The sequence below is a fragment of the Rhineura floridana genome, chromosome 7 (genome assembly GCF_030035675.1).
Source record: "Rhineura floridana isolate rRhiFlo1 chromosome 7, rRhiFlo1.hap2, whole genome shotgun sequence".
NCBI classification, from domain to species: Eukaryota; Metazoa; Chordata; class Lepidosauria; order Squamata; family Rhineuridae; genus Rhineura; species Rhineura floridana.
Genome location: NC_084486.1, coordinates 154,149,721 through 154,171,133, shown reverse-complemented (window position 1 = coordinate 154,171,133; position 21,413 = coordinate 154,149,721). Strand labels below are relative to the sequence as shown.

General features: G+C 43.5%; 1 protein-coding gene across 4 annotated transcripts in view; it reads right to left on the bottom strand.

Moving 5' to 3' along the window:
- The window catches only part of OPA1 (OPA1 mitochondrial dynamin like GTPase), an 83,566-nt gene that overhangs the window by 37,321 nt on the left and 24,832 nt on the right, over positions 1-21,413 (bottom strand). For all 4 annotated transcript variants that reach the window (XM_061637637.1, XM_061637639.1, XM_061637638.1 and 1 more), the window contains 14 exons: positions 19,129-19,182; positions 17,781-17,885; positions 17,295-17,381; positions 16,664-16,777; positions 16,427-16,507; positions 14,303-14,377; positions 14,014-14,085; positions 13,512-13,611; positions 13,000-13,130; positions 5,751-5,823; positions 4,992-5,064; positions 3,743-3,858; positions 2,715-2,779; positions 779-855 (listed from right to left, as the gene is read on the bottom strand). In XM_061637637.1, coding sequence (XP_061493621.1) covers positions 779-855; positions 2,715-2,779; positions 3,743-3,858; positions 4,992-5,064; positions 5,751-5,823; positions 13,000-13,130; positions 13,512-13,611; positions 14,014-14,085; positions 14,303-14,377; positions 16,427-16,507; positions 16,664-16,777; positions 17,295-17,381; positions 17,781-17,885; positions 19,129-19,182 — 1,223 coding nt within the window. The remainder of the gene's footprint in view (positions 1-778; positions 856-2,714; positions 2,780-3,742; positions 3,859-4,991; positions 5,065-5,750; positions 5,824-12,999; positions 13,131-13,511; positions 13,612-14,013; positions 14,086-14,302; positions 14,378-16,426; positions 16,508-16,663; positions 16,778-17,294; positions 17,382-17,780; positions 17,886-19,128; positions 19,183-21,413) is intronic.

Below are 21,413 nucleotides of genomic sequence, written 5' to 3'. Positions count from 1 at the left end.
GACTGATCTGGCAACAGATCATCTAAAAGGCACAATACTGCACAAGAGGCCTGCCTTCCCAGGAAAGAGTCTTTAGTAAGAAAACATAGTGTAGTTACAAGAGAGTTAATTTTGCTACCACAAGATCTAAGTGTGGCAACTTTCTGATGTTTTCTAGTACTGAAGGCTGCAAAGGAGGGCTAGGAAATCTGTCCGCAGCACCTCTTTGGGAAATTTCAGAAGTGGGGTGTGGTCAGTGGTCTGCCTTGGTCTTTGGATCTTCTCAAGGCTTGCAGAAGCTGAATTGTGCAAAACGTACACATGCGCAAGTTTTCACACTACATAAAGGCCTTTAAATCTGATTTTCAAGGTGCAGATTCTCCCCTTTTTCTTTCTTTTTTTAAGTAAACAGCAAAGTATTAACAGCCTTCTTCTGCACGTAGTTGCACTTTTGCCTACATTTAGAAAAGACCCTCCCCTCTGCTGGCTCCTACAATTCCTGGAACAAGAACAGTCAACAACATATGCTACAATTTCTCTTAAGAGAGCAGCAAAATTGCCAATCATCTGCAGAATGGCCAGGGGTCGCCAATCTCAGACATGCAGAACCAATAAATACTTTATAAAGAGAAAGGAGTGGATGGATTCCAGATGGATTGCATGAAGTACATGGCATCATCACAGGATCATGGGGAATTTAAGGCAGTCTGTTTTAATATGAATGCAACCTGTTTTGAAAACAGCAAGAAAAAACACAGAACAAAAAAGACATTAAACAAAATCCAATTAATTACTATACCAGTGCTTTGGTGTCACCTGGCTCAAGCTTATGACTTCATCAAGGATTTCATTTTTTGCTTTTTCAAACAGTTCATTCTAGACAGAAAAAAAAAGAATTGTGGCCACTTAGATGCTTCTGTTAAGTCAGACTGATGAGCATATGTGGTAACATTAAACTGATTCAGAGCACTGGTTTCTCTAGCCCAGTTGTGGAGAGTCTTTGGCCTTCCAGGTGTTGATGAACTACAAGTCCCATCCTCCCCGGCCACTGGACACACTTACTGGAGGCCTCACCACTTCGGACTGCACTTAAGGATGAGCAGGCTGTTCATTCCAAAACTGCCCCAGCGGCCTCATCGAAGACGCCTTGATTCCTCCCACAGCCAATTCCTTCCTTCTCCCCAGCCCATTCCCCTCCTTACCTTGGTGGTCAGGCAGGCAGGTGCTCCTTGGATGGGGCAGGCTCCCCTCTCCCAACGCTCACTTCTTTCAAAAGCAAAGGAGACATAGGCAGTTTCACAACACATCTCCTCCCGCTTAGGGTTGCGAGAGCTGAACTGTAACTTCCATCACCCCCAGGAGAAAAAACCAATGGCCGAAGATCATACTGTAGTTCAGCTCCCAGAATCCCAAGCGGATGGAGACAGCAGAGTGTCACGATGTTGTTGGGCCTCTTTTTGCTTTTGAAAGAAGCAAGTGCAGGGAAAGGAGGGGACGGCTAGAGACGGACCAGGACAGCCTCATCAAAACAGCCACTGCCTGGCCTCCCAAGGGAAATGGTTGTGGTGGGGGGAGGGAGTGGAGGGAGGACAGGCTGGTGTGTGCGTAGACACAAGTCGATTGGGGTAGGTGGCCTGCTCAGGGTGGGCTGCGCTTCCTGCCTCAGTTCTCCTCACAGAAACTGAGCAGGGGTCTTTTGACCTCTTGAATGCTCCTGTTTGATTTGTCGCGACACCCCCTGATCCAGTGCTGCACTTTTTGTTCTAGCTGGTAGGAGCTCTTCCAGGGCTCAGGCAAAAAGATCTGTTACCCAAGAGCCAGTGTGGTGTAGTGGTTGGAGTGCTGCACTATGACCTGGGAGACCAGGGTTGGAATCCCTACACAGCCATGAAGCTCACTGGGTGACCTTGGGCGAGGCACTGCCTCTCAGCCTCAGAGGGAGGCAATGGGAAACCCCCTCTGAATACCGCTTACCATGAAAACCCTCTTCCTAGGGTCACCATAAGTCGGGATCGAGTTGAAGGCAGTCCATCATCATCATCACGCAAGATCCACACTGGAGATACCAGCGATCAGACCTGGGCCCTTCTGCATGCAAAGCGTATTCTCTACCACTGAGGTATGGGAGGTGTTGGGGGGGGGGCGCATGAAGGGAACAAGAGCAGTATGACTCTTTTTGTCTTTTAAGACAGACTTCCTTGCTGGGTGAAAGAGAATGTGGGGCTCCAAGAGGACAACTCTCTGTATTCCTGGCCCATCACTGCCCTGTGATGACAGTCATTTTTTTCTGCACAAACTGCAATCAGAACTCTGATAAGGTCAACAAACCAGTCCAATTAAAGCACAACTGAGGAGAAGAAAGCTGCAGCACTGCCAGCTTTTTCTCTCTTAGAAATGTTGCTAACTCTTGTCATTTATACGCTGCTTTCCAGTTTTAAAATTGCAGAAATAAATACAGAAAAAAATAGAAGAAAAATGGAAAATGTTAAGTCACAGAAACAGCCAATTTCCCCACATTTAAAAGACTTGTGAAAATAAAAAAGACTAACTGGAGTTGAAAACTCTACAGGAATATTAACTGGCAGACCTCCATAGGGAAACTATTCCAGAGCTGAAGCACCAGCATGACAGCATCTCAGCCCCGGGAGTTGCAGATCTAACCTCCAATCAAAGCTCCCAAATCTGAGCTCAGAGACCAAAGCCCACGCTGGCTCCCAGCCAGGAAGCGAACTCACCCGGTCAAGCTCTCGCAAGCGCGGGTAGTTGTTCTTCCATTCAGTCTCCAGATTAAAACGGGTTGCTATTGGAAGAAAATGTTGGGGACAGAGGTGAAATCTATGCCTAATTAGCCGGATCCAGTACTCCGCCCACAAAAGGGAACTCTCTCATCTCCTCCTTTCTCCAGCCCCCCCAAAAAGGCTCCCCTGAGGGTTGGGCTAATTGTGAAAAATTGGGCAGAGGCATCTTTCTGTGACTGCAGCTCCCCCTCAGAGGGTGCCTGATTTCCCATGGCCCCCACCCCACTTCCCCAGCCCTTAGGGAGTCCTTGCGGGGCTGCCAGGGAGAGAAAGGATGGGAAAGTCAGCTCCCATCCAAGCGCTGCTGAAGGCTAAATCCAGCCCAGCTTATCTTCTTTGGTTGGATTGTACAGCAAGGCCCATGTTACATTTTATACAACTGAAACGGTGTACTGAAGGTTACAGTACAAGGTTGGGAAACTTGTCTCACCAGGCTGGGGAAGGCTCCCTGAATGCCTCAGGCGGAGAACAGCCCTTCTTGGCCCTGCTGCTACCTCATGTCTGTTTCATGGAGACATGAGGGGGCTGGACATGGGGCCCTGTGCATGCTATACCATTCCCCAACCTAGTTTTCTAAAAGGCAGACTCGTCTTCACATACACACCCCTGCATCATGCACAGCTCCTATGAAAGGGTTCTCTTATCCTAAATGCCCAAATGAGATTTACTTTCCCCCTTTTCCCTAATCCCACCCACTGTACATTTGGACTCTGTGAAGCAATGAGAAGTACTAAGATTGCATATTGATCTTACCAACTTGCATGCACCTCAAAAATGTCACTGTAGCTTTTTTGCAAGGCAACGATAAACCAAGAAAGCCATTCCAAGGAACAAGCATGATCTTGGCCCAGCAGTATTGCTTAAACAAGGAGGGGCCAACAAAATAAATTATACATCATCACATGCCCCACTCCGACGCGGACCCCTCAGCCCAAGGCTTTTTACTGAGCCGGCAGCACCTTTACCTTTGAAAGCATCTGCTTGCTGCTCCACAGACTCTCGCACCATTTTCCAAAAACAGTCCGACACAGCAAGGCTGAGGTTCCGCGTGGTCACCTGATGGGCCTTCAGCATACAGTTCCTGCAAATGATAGAGAAGCGCAGCACGGGGAAAACCTATCAGCCAAGGGGTGGATACCCAACCAAGACCCAACAATTTAGAGAAGGAAGGAAGGAAACCCAGAAAAAGGGAGAAGCTGATGGCAGTGCAAGAAGCCGTCATGTGGCTCCCCACCGCCACCAAACTTAATACACCAGAGCATACAATTCCATTTCATTTAGGAAGAAGCAACATTTGTGACATCAGGAACAGGGTCCACAAATCTGTTGCAGATTTGCTGAGCCACAGTGTCCCCGCCACCTCATTACTCCCAGAATGAGGTTCATCACACTCTCCAGAGAGGGGAAGGACACCCAGCATTGCCAGAGAATTTGAGAATGCTGCTTAGAACTATTTGAAAGAACTGCCCATTCTGTGCTTCTGCCCAATCAGAGGAGGCATGTTTTCAGCCAGACTGAAACTGCAGTCCCAAACACACTTGCTAGGGAGTAAGCCCCACTGGATGCAGGAGGAATTAATGTCCAGGTAAACATCCCTAGGATTCCTTAAACAGAAGAGTCCATTCACCTGCAATGGTATGCAACGGCAGCTTTGCATTAACAGAAAGCCTTTCGCCTTGGTGCAAGGCAAGGCACCTGATCTTCACTGAACCCTCCTGCCCACTGAAGTTCTCCACACCATATCCGATTCTGCTCCAGAGAGCCCTTCAAACCTCAGGAGCAGCCTTGCGTGGCTGGAAGTGCTCCCTGTTAACACAAAGCCACAACTGGGAACAGCCATGTTAGGTTCTCCTGGGAATCTGTGAATGTAGTGCATGAATGCACAAACTGCTGCATTTTTCCAGATGTTGGGAGTCCATGGACTACTTCCAAACATATTTCTACAAGGCTCTCACATAGGATTAACCCTGCAGCTGTAATTTCTGAAGGCAGAAAGGACCCTTAGCCCATTTTGGTGAGGAAAGACGCCGTATCAATCACAAGAAAATCACCCAGAGCCTGAAAGTTGTCCGGTGCAGCCAGTTCCAAACCACACCTTTGTTTCTTGATAGACTGAAACAGTTTGTGTCTTGCAAAAACATTCTAAAGCCTGTACTGGCAAGTGGCATTAAAACCAATTAAAAGACATTTTAAAAAGAACAAATATTGTCATACTTAAGTAGTTTGGAGTTTTGGAAAAACTCCTCTTCATACTCTCTAATAGATTCAATACTTTCGCAGCTATTTCCTAGAGACAGGGAGGGAAAAGAACCAAGAGAGAAAAACACTTTCAAAAATAAAATATATATTTATGTAAATATGTATATATCAGTACATGGAAAATACAAGTACTCAAATGAAACCAGGCAAACAACCAAACAATAATCATACAGTTTACAGGAGTACATCAGATTATGAATCAACCTAATATTATAGGCTAAAATATCAATATCCATGAATGAAAAAGAGAAAAAAGGACAAAGGAAAAAGAAACCAACATACTTAACATATTTAATATAGTTGATAGTGTTGGTAGGAGAAAGGTATTGTGTGGACCTTTTGATGTATATATTTAAGATCTTTTCTTTAGGGACCACCATATCCATGTGTTCTCATAACACTGAGAAAGAATTCTAACACACACACTCCAGATCTACCGTTCCAAATTTCTTTAAACATTGCCCATTCTTGCTCACATCTATTCATTTTATTTTCCCCTTGTCAAACCCAAAGAATCCCAGGTTTACTCAAGTTGCCAGTTCCCATAAGTTAATAAACTATTCCCTTAAGCAGGGGCATTATTTCTTTGTCTAGTATTTTGCATATAAAATCCCTGCAGATAGAATTGCATAAAATAATAAGTTCTCTCACTAAACATTCTCCAGTATTTGTAATGAACCTTCAACAGCTGGCCAAAAGCCAAATATGGATTACCTTTTCCTGTAACTACTGCAAAATACCCAAGAGCCTTCATTGGGAAGAGTTTGCCTTCAATTATTTGCTGGATCTATGAAAAGAGGAAAGAAGTAAAGCTGATCTTCCAGGGACTCTCCGATTTCCTTTACACAAACAGTAAAGTGATACATAAAAAAGTACAGTAAAAAAGAGCGGGGGGGGGGGAACGGCGCAGGGGGAATGCAGCCTGGCTAAGGTCAATTAAGGCTAGCTCGAATCAGGTTCTGGGGCTCTAAATCTGGTATTAAAAATCCCCAACAACCCAGTGTCAATGCACGCTTTGACTATTTGCACTGAACTTTACAAATAAGGAGCAATAGTAAAAAAAGAAACAAGAGCAATAATAGAATCCTAGAATTGTAGAGTTGGAAGGGGCCCACAAGGCCATCGAGTACAACCCCCTGCTCAATGCAGGAACCCAAGTTAAATAAACAAAAGAGTTAAGTAAAACTCTTACATGCAAGACTGAGAATTGTTTAAACAATGGATTAAATACTGAATACATCACAGAAACTGTGCAAAACCAAAAGGGACAGAATAATTTTGTTCAAAAGCTCAGGACGTGCCAAGTGGGAGTCACAGAGGTCTCAATTATGCACCGTGGAAGAGATCTTGGTGTTTTGTCCAGAATGTTCACCTTAGATTAGCTCCCCTGTTGCTAATTGCCTGTCACAAGCCATAAATCACTTTTTTGTTTTTACAGTTCCACACACACATTCACTGGAAAAAAGGCACAAAAAGGTTTGCTGACTTCTGCAAGGAAAATGCATTGGTGCTGTAGTCAGAGAAACTCCCAGGCTCATAGGTGGGCTTGTTCCACATATGGCCCCTTCTCAATAGCGGCACCCACCCTTACCAGGAACTCCAATCCAATAAGTTTATTGCCAGGCCATAAGCCATCACAAAGTTAAAACAAAGTAGTTAAAAACATATTAAAACTCAGAGAGTAATGGTACATAGATTAAATAACCAGAATCCTAACCAAAATCTCTAAGATTCAAAGTCATTCAGGAATTTAGCTCTCAATTTTTGGGCAGCAAAGCCAAAATGGGCCACCATATTAGTAATTTGGGGATCATTATCAGAGAGGAGAAAGACAATAATTTGTGAAGCATCAGAAGTTCCCAGGTTATTAATCACAGGGTCCAGATAAATAGATCTTGGTTGTTTGTATAGGGGACAATCGAATAAATAGTGAAACAGATCTTCCACCTGCCCTGAGCGGCAAATGCACCAGCGCTGTTCCCATGGAATTTGTAGGTAGTGACCTGTAATTATAGCAGAGGGCATGGTCTGGAATCTAAGAGCAGTAAATGCATGTCTTAGATGTACCGAATTGAGATTCAACAGATAGTTCGCTCTTATATGGTCGCATTTATATATATGAAACCACTTTGAGAACTTGGAATTAAGGATGGCTATTTTATCTATCCAGGTGGAGCGTTGTGTAATCTGTGCACGAATATTAGATTTATCAAGTAGGGTAGGAGAATCAGAAGTAAAATGGTAATGCTTATAGATACTAAGGGATCTCTGATTCCAATATCTAGTCGCCATGGCCTGCACAAAACAGGCCTTCGCTAGGATCTTAGTAGATGTATTGCTTAAAGAAGACCAGTATGTTAATAAGGTCATGTGTATATGTGCACTAATTGGTAGTAAGCCACATTCAGAGTGCAAAAAGGCTGAGGGGGAGCCAGGAGGTAAGTGTAAAAGTTGTTTTATAAAATTATTTTGAACGGTTTCGAGAGAAGGGAAGGAAAAAGCATCCCATCCCCAGACTGCCGCTCCATATAAGATCTGGGATAGTACCTTGTACTGATATATTTTCAATGCAGCGGTCGCCTGGTAGCCCCCCACAGACCTATAACAACTGAGTAATGCTCCCACCGCCCTATTTGCTGATTGTTTTGTAGCATTCAAATGTCTTTTCCAAGAAAGATTATCTTGAAACCATATCCCCAAATAGTTAAAATAGCGACATTGTTCTATAGGAAAATTTCCCATAGACCATTTGTGCTGTCTATATCTGTTTCCAAAAACCATGATTTTAGTTTTCTGGCAGTTAACTTGTAAACGCTCCTTTTTACAATACATGTCCAAGTTTGTCAATAATCTCCTTAGTCCAACTGGGGTGAGGGATAATAAAATCATATCGTCTGCGTATAAAAGAATTGTAACTTTTCTATTTCCCAATGAAGGGGCAAAAAAGGATGGATCCTGAAGCTCAGATACAGTATCGTTTAAGTAAAAATTAAACAAAAAAGGAGCTAATAGACAGCCCTGTTTTACACCTTTATTCACTAATATAGGATCGGTGAAGGAGGTTCCTGTTCTTATTTCTGTGGTGTTATTCGAATATAATTCCCTAATTAAATGTAAAAGGCGTTTGTCGATATTAGTGCTTGCCAGTTTGGACCGTAAGCGCTCTCTATCAATTGAATCAAAGGCTGTCGCCAAATCGATAAAGGCAGCATAAAGATGTTTTGTAGGTCCGTTTATCGATTGTCTGGCTAAAAAATATAGGGTAAAGCAATGATCTATAGTGCTTTGTCCTTTTCTAAATCCCGCTTGTTCCGGGTGGATAATCGAGTTCTCAGCTTCCCACTCCTGTAATTTGAGTAGAAGGAATTTACTATAAAGTTTCGCTCCAACGTCTATAAGGCTAATTGGGCGGTAATTAGCTGGGTCTTGTCTCCGTCCCTTTTTGAAAATGGGAAAAACTATGCTCTGCCTCCAGCCCTCTGGTATTATACCTGTGTTATTTATCTGGGTAAAAAGTTTAGCTAAGATCGGAGCCCACCAATCTGAAAAACCGATAAACAATTCAGGTGGGCTCATATCTTCCCCAGGGGCCTTTACCTTTCTCAAAGAGGAAATCAGCATTTGTATTTGGGTTACAGTAACTGGAGGCCAGCAGCAATAATTTATCGCATTGAATGCCGGTAATATATCGCCCACTACAGTCGGAGAAAAATAGAGATGATTGAAATGGGCTCTCCATTCTTGAGCAGAAATTTGGACAGTTGTAACATAGTTACCCACTCTATACCCACTCATAACTATTTCCCAGAACAGATGATCATTTCCTTCCCGCTGAGCTTGAGTGAGTTGTTGCCATTGTTTGTTCGCGAATAGGGCCTTTTTTTGTCTTAATAGTACCTTATAGGAGGAGCGTAGATAGACAAGATGTTCACGGGTGTAAATAGATGGATCCCTTATAAACCTACGTGCAAAATATACTAGGTTACGTTTAGCCATTTTACAGTCCCTGTCATGCCACCTCTTTTTCAAAGGGCATAATTATTTAGGGCAGCCTTTTGTTGTCAGAAGAGGTCTAAGGTGGGAGATAATGGCTTGATAGGAAGCATATATATCAATCTCTGAATTCATGATTTCATATCTAAGGGAAAGCATAGGGTCACTATTCAGGAATTGAGAAATAGAGAGATTTACGGATGTAGACCATCGAAGTCTACGTTCGGTTATTTGTAAATCCTCCAAATTTATGGTGATAGCAGGTGGTGAATGGTATCTTAAACTAAGTGTCGTCAGGGTAGGAAAATGGTCACTTTCAGTTCTATTTATTTTATTTATTTATTTAGTTTAATTTATATACCGCCCTAAGCCCGAAGGCTCTCTGGGCGGTGTACAAAAAGATAAAAACAAGCACAATATATAAATACAATAAATAATAAAAAACAAACAAACAAACAATAACGAACCAAACAACATCCAAAATACGGAAATGCTGTTTAAAATACACTTTAAAATGCCTGGGAGTATAAAAAGGTTTTCACCTGGCGCCGAAAAGATAGTAGCGTCGGCGCCAGGCGCACCTCATCAGGGAGACTGTTCCACAGTTCGGGGGCCACTACTGAAAATACTATCAAGTATTTGAAACATATGAACCTCTGGGAGTAATGTTCTTGAAACAAATATGTAGTCTATTACGGAGGCCCCAACCGAGGAAACATGTATAGGCACCGTTAGTCAAATCTAATGGGGAGCCATGTAGACATTCCAATTGATATAAATGAGTAATTTCTATCAATTTTTTTCCTTGCTTGTTTACGACCTGGTCTTTCGAATATCTGGGAATCATAGAGAAATCAAAGTCTGGGCCCTGGTTCGTAGACATCCCCTCAGTGTCCGGTGACCCTAATCTGGCATTAAAGTCTCCAGAGAGTAGAATTTTGGAAGTGGGAAATTGATGTACTACAAAAGATAGAAACTCAGAGAGGCAATCCCAGGTACAGCCAGGAGTAAAACTTCTAGCCACATCTGGTGGGATATATACATTTATAATTATAAGATCTCCTATGGGGGGGGCAATTAACCTTACACTCTGAACGAATTGGTCACAATTTGGGGCAAGAGTTTGAACAGATATTGCCAAATCATCTGATATAAAGATACAAAGGCCCCCACTACCCCTTCCTTTGTTGTTGACTCTAATCGCTGGTAGGGTATAAGCTTGGTAGCCATTTAGCTGCATTAGGACGTCTGACGACGTCCAAGTTTCCTGAAGACATATAATTTTAAAATCAGCTAAAAATGTTGACAAATTTTCTTCTTTGAATTTGTTTAACCAACCCCTTATATTCCAAGAAAGAACTGGACAATGTCATATTGAGTCCCTCACGGCAGGGAGAGAAACTCGAGCATTATTTGGTGTAAGAGAAAGTGTCCTAGAGATTGAATTCTCTCGTTGTGATAACGGATGTAGAGATGTCGTCGATAAAGGCCAAGATTGATTTTGGGTCTGCACAGGTAGATATTTTTGTTTGGATTTCATCTCCCTACTATCTTCAGTGGATATGGTCGTATCCTTCTCTGAGCGATCATGGAACCAGGAACTCCCTCCCATATGCAGTGCATGAGGCAGAAAGAGCGGCTAGTTTTAAATGCCTCCTAAAGGAGTGTCTTCTTATGCCGGCATTGTCTGGCTCAGAAGGTTCTGATGCTTCCCATAAGCTCATTTCAAAACAAAACCTTACAAAACTTACAGTCCTGAACTCAGAAACGTTTGCTTAACAACCCTCTAAGTTTTCATGGCAATACACAAAACAGCCAGAAAGAATTGAGAGTTCAAAGTGTAAAAAGAGAGAAAGATCACTGTTCGACTTTTTTCTGTCAGTGTTCTCATAGAATCATACAATAGTAGAGTTGAAAGGGGCCTCTAAGGCCATCCAGTCCAACCCCCTGCACAATGCAGGAATCCAAATTAAAGCATCCCTGACAGATGGCTGTCCAGCTGCCTCTTGAAGGCCTCCAGTGTCGGAGAGCCCACCACCTCTCTAGGTCATTGGTTCCATTGTTATATGGCTCTAACAGTTAGGAAGTTTTTCGACAAACTTTCATAATTTATTGAAATTAATTAAAAATCAGCCATGTTCACAGAGTACCTGTAATCCTATTACTGACCTTGGTCCATACTCTGACCTTCATCTTCTGCAGTTTAAAAGTTAAAAAAATGCCTAGCTGATTTTTAATTAATTTAAGAAATTTAGCACTGAATCAATGATAAGCCCTGGCATGCTCATTAAGAACCAATTGTCAGTGTTCTAAATGCCAGACTCACAGCTGCTTGTAATCAGGGGGCCACAACCACATCAGACCTTGATTTCACTTTAGACAGTCATGGCTTCCCCCAGAGAATCCTAGAAGTGTACTTTGTGAAGGGTGCTGAGAGGAGACTCCTATTCCCTGGACACAGCTCCAGTGGCCAGAGGGGTTTAACAGTCAGCCGCTATGATTGAAGCTCTGTGAGGGGAACCGGGAGTCTCCTAGCAACTCTCAGCACCCCTCACTAACTACACTTCCCAGAATTCTTTAAGAGAACCCATGACTGTCTAAAGTGGAATAAAGGTCTGGGGTGGATGTGGCCAGTGACAGCTTTGGTTTAAATTTGGGTGAGAGACTACATACGCCTGCTGTAGAATAAAAAGGCGGGGGGAAATGCTGAAAAGCAATGATACTGTTCACAGTGTTTTCCTTTGGGAAAGGAAAGGGGTTTCCCCTCTGTCAAGTACCCAGCCACCCAATCTCTTCCCCTCCCCCTTCCTCCCTTCCCCTCCCCTTCTCCAGGTCAGTTTCACCATCCTAAGCATGACTGCACAGGGGTAGATCCCACTGAACTCAAAAAGCATGCAAATGATCAAACCTGCCCTCCCTTTCCTCCTCCCCCCTCTTATCCCCTGCCTCTTGCTCCTTCCTTCCTCCTTCCTTACCATAAGGCTCAGAGGCACGTTACCAACTTCTTCTAAGCTACACAGGAAGTGGATTGAATCATAGAATAGTAGTTGGAAGGGGCCTACAAGGCCATCAAGTCCAACCCCCTGCTCAATGCAGGAATCCAAATCAAAGCATTCCCGACAGATGACGAATTGGATTGTGAAAGACCAACCCAAATGGTGTTTGCATTTTGACCAATTTGTAGGGCAGTCCAATATCTCAGAGAGGAGTTCAGGTCTCCTGCTCCCCTGGTGCATTCACTAGAGCTGCCCAATTTCCCTGCTTTTTAAAGTTTGATAGAAATATCTGTGGGCTATAGGTACATTCTTAAACTGCAAGGTTTTTTTTTCCCTATTAGTGAATATTATCAATCACTTCGGAAAATCAGGGTCAAACATACCTGTAGAGCAAACCTGACTTCTATTGAGAATAGGAGCCATCTAATTATTCCCAGTGCTTCTGGAAAGCCAGTTATCATGATTACCATCAAATTTATTACCCATCCTTTATCAGTAGATCCCAGGGCGGTTCACAGCAATTAATGCAATATTATTATTAATACAAAATTTAAAACAGTTTAAAACTGGAGGCCTTCAAGAGGCAGCTGGACAGCCATCTGTCGGGAATGCTTTGATTTGGATTCCTGCATTGCGCAGGGGGTTGGACTGGATGGCCTTATAGGCCCCGTCCAACTCTACTCTATGTAATGTAAACAAATTACATTCACAAAGAGAGGGTCCTAAAATATATCTCTCAAGTGTCAAAAGCCAAAGTGAAGAGGTGCATCTTCAGCAGATAACGAAAGTTAAAGTGAATTTGCCTCTGTGGGGAGGGAGGGAGTTCCACAACTTAGCGGCTGTCACAAGAAGGCTCTCCCCAGTTCTCAAAAGAACACCACCCTTGGGGATCCTCCAGCAGAGATTTCTTTTCCTGCCCTCCCAGGTGGCCCCAACAGTGCCTGTTGGACAAAATCAATTTTCCTCCTCCTCACCCTGCTTGGACTGGCCACATTTTTCTCTGCAAGGTCCACTTTTGTCAAAACAAAGATCGTCCTCTTGCCCTGAGGATCCATTTGGCTGACCAAGTCCGTGACAATACTGCGCTCTGCATCCACAGACCCATCTGGAAAGAAAACAAAAGCCCAAACTTGCCATTACCTTGCAGAATATGTGAATCATTTTCAGGAAAAAAGGCAGGATCTAAACAACTCACGTCAATATGTATAATTACTCAACTCTGGGGCTTAGAAAACATAACTAACCAACAGTGCCACAAAGCTGGAAACAAGTAGCAGAAGAGGCCAGTTAATCCACCCCCAACATAAAGGCAGAGCCATTCCTCTGTCCCACCCCACCTTCTAAATCCAGACCACAAAGGCGCAGGAGTGGTCTTCATTCACAAACCACTCTCCCAAGAACCTAAATGAACAAGAGGTGCAACTGCAGGGGTTTCGTAAACCAAGAGAGCAGGCCATTCCAGTTACTATCTGGCCTCCTCCTTTACCTTGAATGCAAAGGATGATGGCATTAGGATTCTGCATATAGGCTTTGCTTATGCTGAAGATAGTTTCCTTTGTGTCCGGAGCCATCCCTGAGGTCACCGTCTGTGAAAACAGACCAGGGAGAGTGGGAAAAGAAGAACAGCCAGTATCACGGACCTGGGAAGAAGCTGATGCATCAGATATCCCTGACAGGCACATGACCAGCTTTTTCCTTGGAAGGAGATTCCACAGCTTCTCTGGGTAGCCGGTTCCAGGGCTGAACTATTCTCCAGGGGAAGCTCATCAAAACGTAATAGTAGCCCTGGCTGGATCAGCCCAAAAGGTCTATTTAGCCCAGCATGCTGTTCCCCACAGTGCCCAACCAGACGGAGGGAGTGAAGCCTCAAAGCCAACCAGCAGATGAACTAGGAGATGAGCTCCCGTCTCCCAGGGCCCATGGCAAAACACAATCCCCTTGGCAATGCTGGTGGCCCTGACAGAAATTCGCAAGCAAAGCATACTCACACTGATGACACCTGGCAAATCTACCAGCACCATCCTTTGCAGGCCAGGGCCCTTAACACTGAGGGAGATGGTCTGCAAAAGAAATCAAAGAAGAGGGTTTGCCATGTCAAAGAGCTTTCTTTGTAAAGAAAAAAAGGCAGAAGAAAAAAACCATGGTTAGAACAACCAATGGAATATTCTCTGTGTCACAAACAACTATTGGATGAGGACAGGATTACGCATCTTAGTTCTATGGGACAATTCCTTGGGATACAGGGACAGAGACAGGAAGTCAACAGCCAGGCTTTACCTCAGAGCTGACGGTGCAGCCATCACTGACACTCTTCCTCATTCTGATCTCAATCTCATTCCTCAGAGCTGCAAGCTGTTTAAACACAATCAGAATTCACAATCAGAAAACAAACTCTTCATTGGGTCAGCAGGTGTCTCCGATTTTGTCTATCTTATTTATTTTAAGAGACAGGTAGGAGGATGTTCAAGGCACATATCTGTCCCACCCCCAATGAAAGAGACCAGATGCACAAAGCAAATTAATTCCAATCATGTAGAATTCCCTCTCCGTACTTGCAAACAGGAACCCGCAAAAAGTAACAGGGAGATAGATCACTGCTCATTCAGCCATGCTTGGGGGTCTGATGGGTCGCCTCCTCCATGAGGGTGACAGTGGCCTATTGCCAAGCAGCACCTCCTTAAATTGACATCAAAGTCAAGAGTTCGCAGACAGGAGTTGTTACAAACTGAGGCTGGCAGAATTTGATGGGAGTCCAATGACTGGAGAACATAACTCCAATTTGATAGCATTTACACTGGCTGCTAATTTTGTTTTTGGATGCAATTTAACGTGCCCAGTTAAGGCAAGTAAAGACCTAAACGCCTTAGTACCAGATTACCTCACGTACTGCCTTCTCTCATATGAAGCCGCCCAAGCTTAAAGGCAGCTTCTGAGGCCCTGCTCTCCGGCCTGTCAATGTGGGAGATCAGGTGGAGAGCTATGAGAGGCAGGACATTTTCGGTGCTTGCACCAAGACTGGAATCCCCTCCCCCCCAGGAGAACCAGTTGGCTCCTTCTGTTGAAGACTTACTCCAGGAAGCATCTGAGACGGAAATGCTCTGCTGCTTCCCAATAGTTAGGATCCCATGATTTGTTTTATTCTCAATGCTACTATTTTGTTTTTGTTTATATTGTTACTGTATTTTTAACTGTAATTCTATTGTTTGACTTTACTTGGCAAGCAGCTTTGAGTCTTAATACAGAGATGTGGAATATATATTAATAACAATAACACCCGATCTGGAAGGAGCAGCATATTAAGCCTATGGGACAGCCTACTGGCCAATACTGGGAGGCAGCGAGACGCACAGGAGCTCTGAGAAGTGGCAAAGTTTGCAGTAGGCTCAGCGCAGTTATTACCCACCCCTACTGACTGGGAGAATTGTTGTAATGGCACGGAACGTTTACAAACATTCTCTGGCTATTCAACATTAAATTTTCAATAGAAAGGGCCTTGGCACAAAGGAGCTCTCTGAAGTGGATGAGACAGTTCGAATTTAGAGTAAGGCCTTCAGTACATGTTTACAGGTTTCCATTAATTTTCAAAAGTAGCATACTGTAATATTACTCTGCTGGACACACAACAGCCTGGTCACTGGTCATATACACTCTTCAAAAGATACGTGGCATTTTACAATCAGGAAAGCCACCCAGCAAAAATGTAATATTTTAAACCCTGGTGCTGAGTAGCTCCAGCTTACTCTCCAGGGAGTCTCCACGATGGAGAAATTCCCTCACTCCCACCCGCCCACCCAGATCACTGAGTTGTCTTGTTGGAAGTGGGGCAAGAGCAACTCCTGTTTTGTTCTTTTGTTTGTGCTCCAGAAGGGAGGTAGAGCTAGGCTTGTTTACCTTTACCTGTGATGCTCTGACTGATTTCTTTCTGTCACTAGACTGTTATGTCTTTAGGAAAGCTTATTTTATTTATTTTATACCTGCCCCTCCTCCTTCCGCCCTTTCCACCTTCTTTCCTCTCTGTCCGGGACAGAGGAGACATCCCTTTGTCTCTGCTCTCTCCTAGCATGGGGCTAACTCCCAACTGGGCGTTACGCCTCCAACTTAGTTAGTTAGTTAGAACAAGGTATGCCTTTATGTATTTCTATAAATAAAGTAGCTTTTCTTATTTTACTAAGTCTCCAGTCTCAGTGATGCTGATGCAGGGTAAAAGCCTGCTTTCTTAGGCAAACGTACGCACACGCTGGCACACTCGCATTTCAACATCCGCTGTTACACTGCTTGCTGTGGTGCTGCTTTAAACGAAATTAAGCACACAAATTACACACAGCACAACATTTTCAAGTCATGGGATGCGGCAAAACAAGGTTAGTACTTTGATAAGAAAACCGATTTCTTCAGACTTACATCCTCCTCCTTGGTCAGATCAAACTCTCGAGAACTATCCTTGAACATGGCCACGTGGTGAGGACCTTCACTGAGGGTGACCTGAGAGCCAAAGGGGAGAAGCAGCAGCAGGTAATGATGCTTGTGATAACAGACAGTGGCCTTACAAGAAGGGTGAAGGATTCATTTCTGAAAGGATAAATTTTCTTCCTGAACCCTGGTGGCTTTGGCACACGACTATTATTTCAAAATGCTCACCTTAACGGGTGAACGAGTCATCATTTCTCCAGAGCCTCGAGGGAAGATCCGGGCTTGAGCTATCATTTCGAGCACACTGGTTTTTCCAGCACTCTGATCTCCAACCACTACAACCTTGAAATGAAAATAGTCCATCACTGGCTTTTAACAGAAACGAGTGTGTCCCCCTTAGCTGTGACAAAGCATACATTTTAACAGCCACCCTAGATTTTATATCAGGAACTGGCTTCCTTTGGGGCTTTTTTGGGGGGGAGGGGAAGGGAATGAAGCTTTTCAGAAGATTAAATTCAAAGAAGATTCAGCTATATTTATGGAGAAGTATGCAGAAAAGAGGAAGGCAATGGTATACCACCTCTGAATACTGCTTACCATGAAAACCCTATTCATAGGTCGCCCATAAGTCGGGATCGACTTGAAGGCAGTCCGTTTCCATTCCATGCAGAAAAGTTATATTTTACTTAGGATGTCCCCAAATCAGATCAAATATTGCCTGTCCACTGTTCAAAAATTAAATGGGTATTCTCAACAGTGCTGAGACTTCACAAGCTCTTTCTCTTGCTCCTGGATGAACTGGAGGATATTCAACCTTTACTGTAAATGCAAATTTGTTGAATACTCATCACCAACTTACCCGAGGTAAATGATCGTGGGTATTATAGCTAGCATCATAATCCGACAGGGTATCCAGGACTTCAGAATACATGTCAATCAAAGATTTCTAAGAAAGAGAGAAAGCATAAGAAAGTCTTCTTGCAGCCTCAAAAAATGGGCTGCTGCTTGCTCACCTATCACTGCAGTCTAATCTATGAGACCAATTATGGCAAGACATTTATTTATTTAGGATTAAATGTATATCCCACCCTTCTTCCTAAAGGAAGCCCATGCTATACCTTATACTTTATCCAGGTTATCACATTACCACAGAATCCAAAACTGGTATTTCTCTTAAAAAGGGAACACCTATTACCCAAGGAAATGGTTTTATTGACCAAAATAATGTATTAACTAACCAAAGCTACTGCTGAAAGGTGTTAGCACAGATGAGCAATGATGAAACAGAAGATCTGGAGGTAGGAAAGCTGGAGTGTTTTGTGCAAATTTTGTATGCATGTTATACCTTCAGTTTCCTCTGATGAATGCCTTTGTCATCTTTCTGCAGTACAATCTTCCTTAGCTCTTTATTCTCCTTTTCTAAACGCTCAAGCATCCGTTGATATTTCAACTGCAAAACAATAATGCAACTCTGAAAATCAGGCGGTAGACTGTGGGATGGCGGAGGGGAGAATAATGGGAAGGGAAAGAGGTCTCTATACTAACAGATTGCTGCCCTCCTGAACCAAATCTGCCCAAGCAGCATAATTGCCAAAGAATCTAACCACAGGGGAAACTCTTTGCTTCCTTAAAACATCACTCAGAGGAAAGGTAGAATGATAATTTTTAATACAATTTTTTTTTTGTAAAAAAAAGTGATTTGTGCACATCACAACTGAATCCTGCTACAGCCTCTCTTATTGAAATGGGACATTAAAAGAAAGCGGCAGATTCTAGCAGTTTTGGAATCTGGGGAAGAGGAAGATACCTGACGTTTTTGTTGCATGTAATTAAACTGACAATGGGGTCAGAGGAGAGAACCCTGGGGATATCTTGATTTTATACAACACCATCCATGAACACATGGCATTTTTACAAAGAACACTTTTGGCAAGGCCCTGCCCTGAGGGACGTACGATCTAAAAGCAGACACAGGAAGCCAACAGACAAAAGGGACGAAAGGAGGCAGGGAGAAAGGTGGGATACACATCCCTAAAACAAACAACCAGCCTACTCCTTTTGCGCTTCTTCAGATACAAGTCAAGGGACTCTGACCTAAGGAAATTTAATGAAAGACATGCCATCTTTGGCTGCAACCATAGGCATGTTTCCTAGGAAGAACCCTCACTGAATTGGGTGGAGGGACTGTGACTTCCTGGGGAAGCATGATTAAAACTGGGCAGAGTGGCAAGAAGTTGGTCGAACCAAAAGAAGAAGATAGAATAAGAAATGGTGAAAAGATTCTCAGACGTCTTTTCAATTTGAACAATGGAACTACATTTATACATGTAACCCACCATTTAGAGGATGTAATTAGTTCCTCTTCGTGTGTAGAAAGAGCAGCTTGTGCCTATTTCCCCATGTGACACTCCCACGTGGCTGCACAGAAATGGCTCAGCCACGTGGCTGGAGCCAACCATGAGGATCTCCCATGTGATTGGTCTCACACCCATGTAAGTTACAGCTGGCTGCTTTAGCTTTTAAATATTATATATTAGACATAACATTAAATCTATCTAGACCCTTTATACGGGGCCAGGTGGATATCTAAGCCCTGGAAAACAACAAATTCACAGTGAATAAGATGATTCTTGTTTTTGCAATTCATCTGACTAATGTGAATTTCAGCCTTAATATCAGCATGGATACCATACCTGAGTGCGCAGAAGTTCTTCTTGGAGCTGATCCACCTTCTCCTTGTCAGGAATCTGGAAGAACCATAAGCATAAACATCTTTGGTTTATTTTATGTCCAGGAGACAATAAATCCACAAACCATGAGGTTTTTTTTAAAAAAAGTCATCTATTTCACAAGAACCATCCAATCAAGTTCTTGTGTCAATGTGATAGTTTGGCTCAGAGATGGAAACTCTGTGTGTGTGCGGGGGGAAGCACCTCTTTCATACTTGTATCTGATACACTCATCCACCTCAACTTGAAACAAAAGGCAAAGTTTTTAAATGCTAAAAGTTCAGCATGACATGAATCTATTTACACCCCCAGAATGACAAGGTAACCTCATGTACAGCATTTGGTAAACAAACAGAGATTTAAGGTTCCAGCTGCCACCAAGCCCAAGGTTACTCTGCTGAAGTCCCTGTGATCTCAGCAGGTCTCATATATGTCCTCACATTATTATTATTATTATTATTATTGTTATTCATTAAATTTATATCCCACGCTTCCTCCCAGAAGGAGCCCAGGGTGGCAAACAAGGGACAAAACACCAAAAAAATTTATGACATCTTTTAAAAAAAAACAAATGTGGTGGAACGTATGTGCCAGGATATGTACAGACCACAGATTTTGGAAAGGACCGTCTCCTATCATTGCAAATTTTACTTCCCACTCCACTAATGCCTCACTGAGTTTCAGCTGGGGCAAAACTACACAGACATTACAGCAATGTGGAACTGAATAAATTAACTGTAAATCATTCTGGGAGAGCAAGTGTGGCGTAGTGGTTAGAGTGTTGGACTACGACCGGGGAGACCAGGGTTCGAATCCCCACACTTCCATGAAGCTCAGTGGGTAACCGTGGGCCAGTCTCTGCCGCTCAGCCTCAGAGGAAGGCAATGGGAAACCACTTCTGAATACCGCTCACCATGAAAATCCTATTCATAGGGTCGCCATAAGTCGGGATCGACTTGAAGGCAGTCCACTTCCATTTTCAAATCATTCTGGTGTCCAATGTGACAAACTTTCATTATATTCAATATATGTGAAAAAATTTCTAGCACATCTCCATTAAAAAAACTTTCTGAAGAGCTGCTTTAAAAGAGAGATGAACTTAACAGTTGTGTTTCTGTTCTTATTCCAGAAAAGGTAAGTGGAAAGGGCCACAAACCACTTCACTGGAAAATAACCTTTCTGAAGCAAGAAGCACCTCAACATGGAAAAGCACCTAGTTTGCAACTTTCCAGTTGCTACCCACCACAAGACGACAGAGTGAACATCTGTACTGCATCTTAGTAGAGGAGCTTTGACTTCCCAAGAGATGAATGGCAAGCAATCTACTTCCTTGCAGATGGGCTGGAGACCACAAACTCATCTTAAAGATGGCACCTGCCAACAGCACACGAAGGACTGACAATTCTCTCAAGTATAAGGTTCGTAGTCTGGGAGTCGTTCTAGACTCTTCCCTGTCACTCGAGGCTCATGTAGCCGCGGTGGCACGGAATGCGTTCTACCAACTTCAATTGGTAGCCCAGCTACGTCCCTACCTGAGTAGGGAGGACCTTACATCAGTAGTACATGCTCTGGTAACCTCACGTTTGGATTACTGTAATGCGCTCTACGTAGGGCTACCTCTGAAGACGGTTCGGAAGCTACAGCTGGTGCAAAATGCGGCGGCCAGACTGCTAACAAGAACGAAGCGGTCTGAGCATATAACACCTGTCTTGGCCCGCTTGCACTGGCTCCCAATATGCTTCCGGGCCAAATTCAAAGTGTTGGTACTAACCTATAAAGCCTTATACGGCGCGGGACCTCGATATCTGTCGGAACGCCTCTCCCGCTATGAACCGGCTCGTACACTACGGTCTGCTACGAAGGCCCTCCTCCGGGTTCCGACTCATAGGGAGGCCCGGAGGGTGTTGACAAGATCAAGGGCCTTCTCAGTGGTGGCCCCCAAACTGTGGAATAGTCTCCCTGAGGAGGTCCGCCTGGCGCCGACACTGTCATCCTTTCGGTGCCAGGTTAAAACCTTCCTTTATTCCCAGGCATTTTAATTTTAATTTCAATTTTTGTTAATGTATTGTAATGTCTGAAACTTGATTCTGAGCCTTTGCTGTTTTAGACTGTGATATTTGATTTTAGACTGTGATGTTTTTTGTATTATATTCTATTTTATTGTATCTATGTTCACCGCCCAGAGAGCTATTGCTAGTCGGGCAGTATATAAGTTTTAAAAATAAATAAATAAATAATAAATAATGACT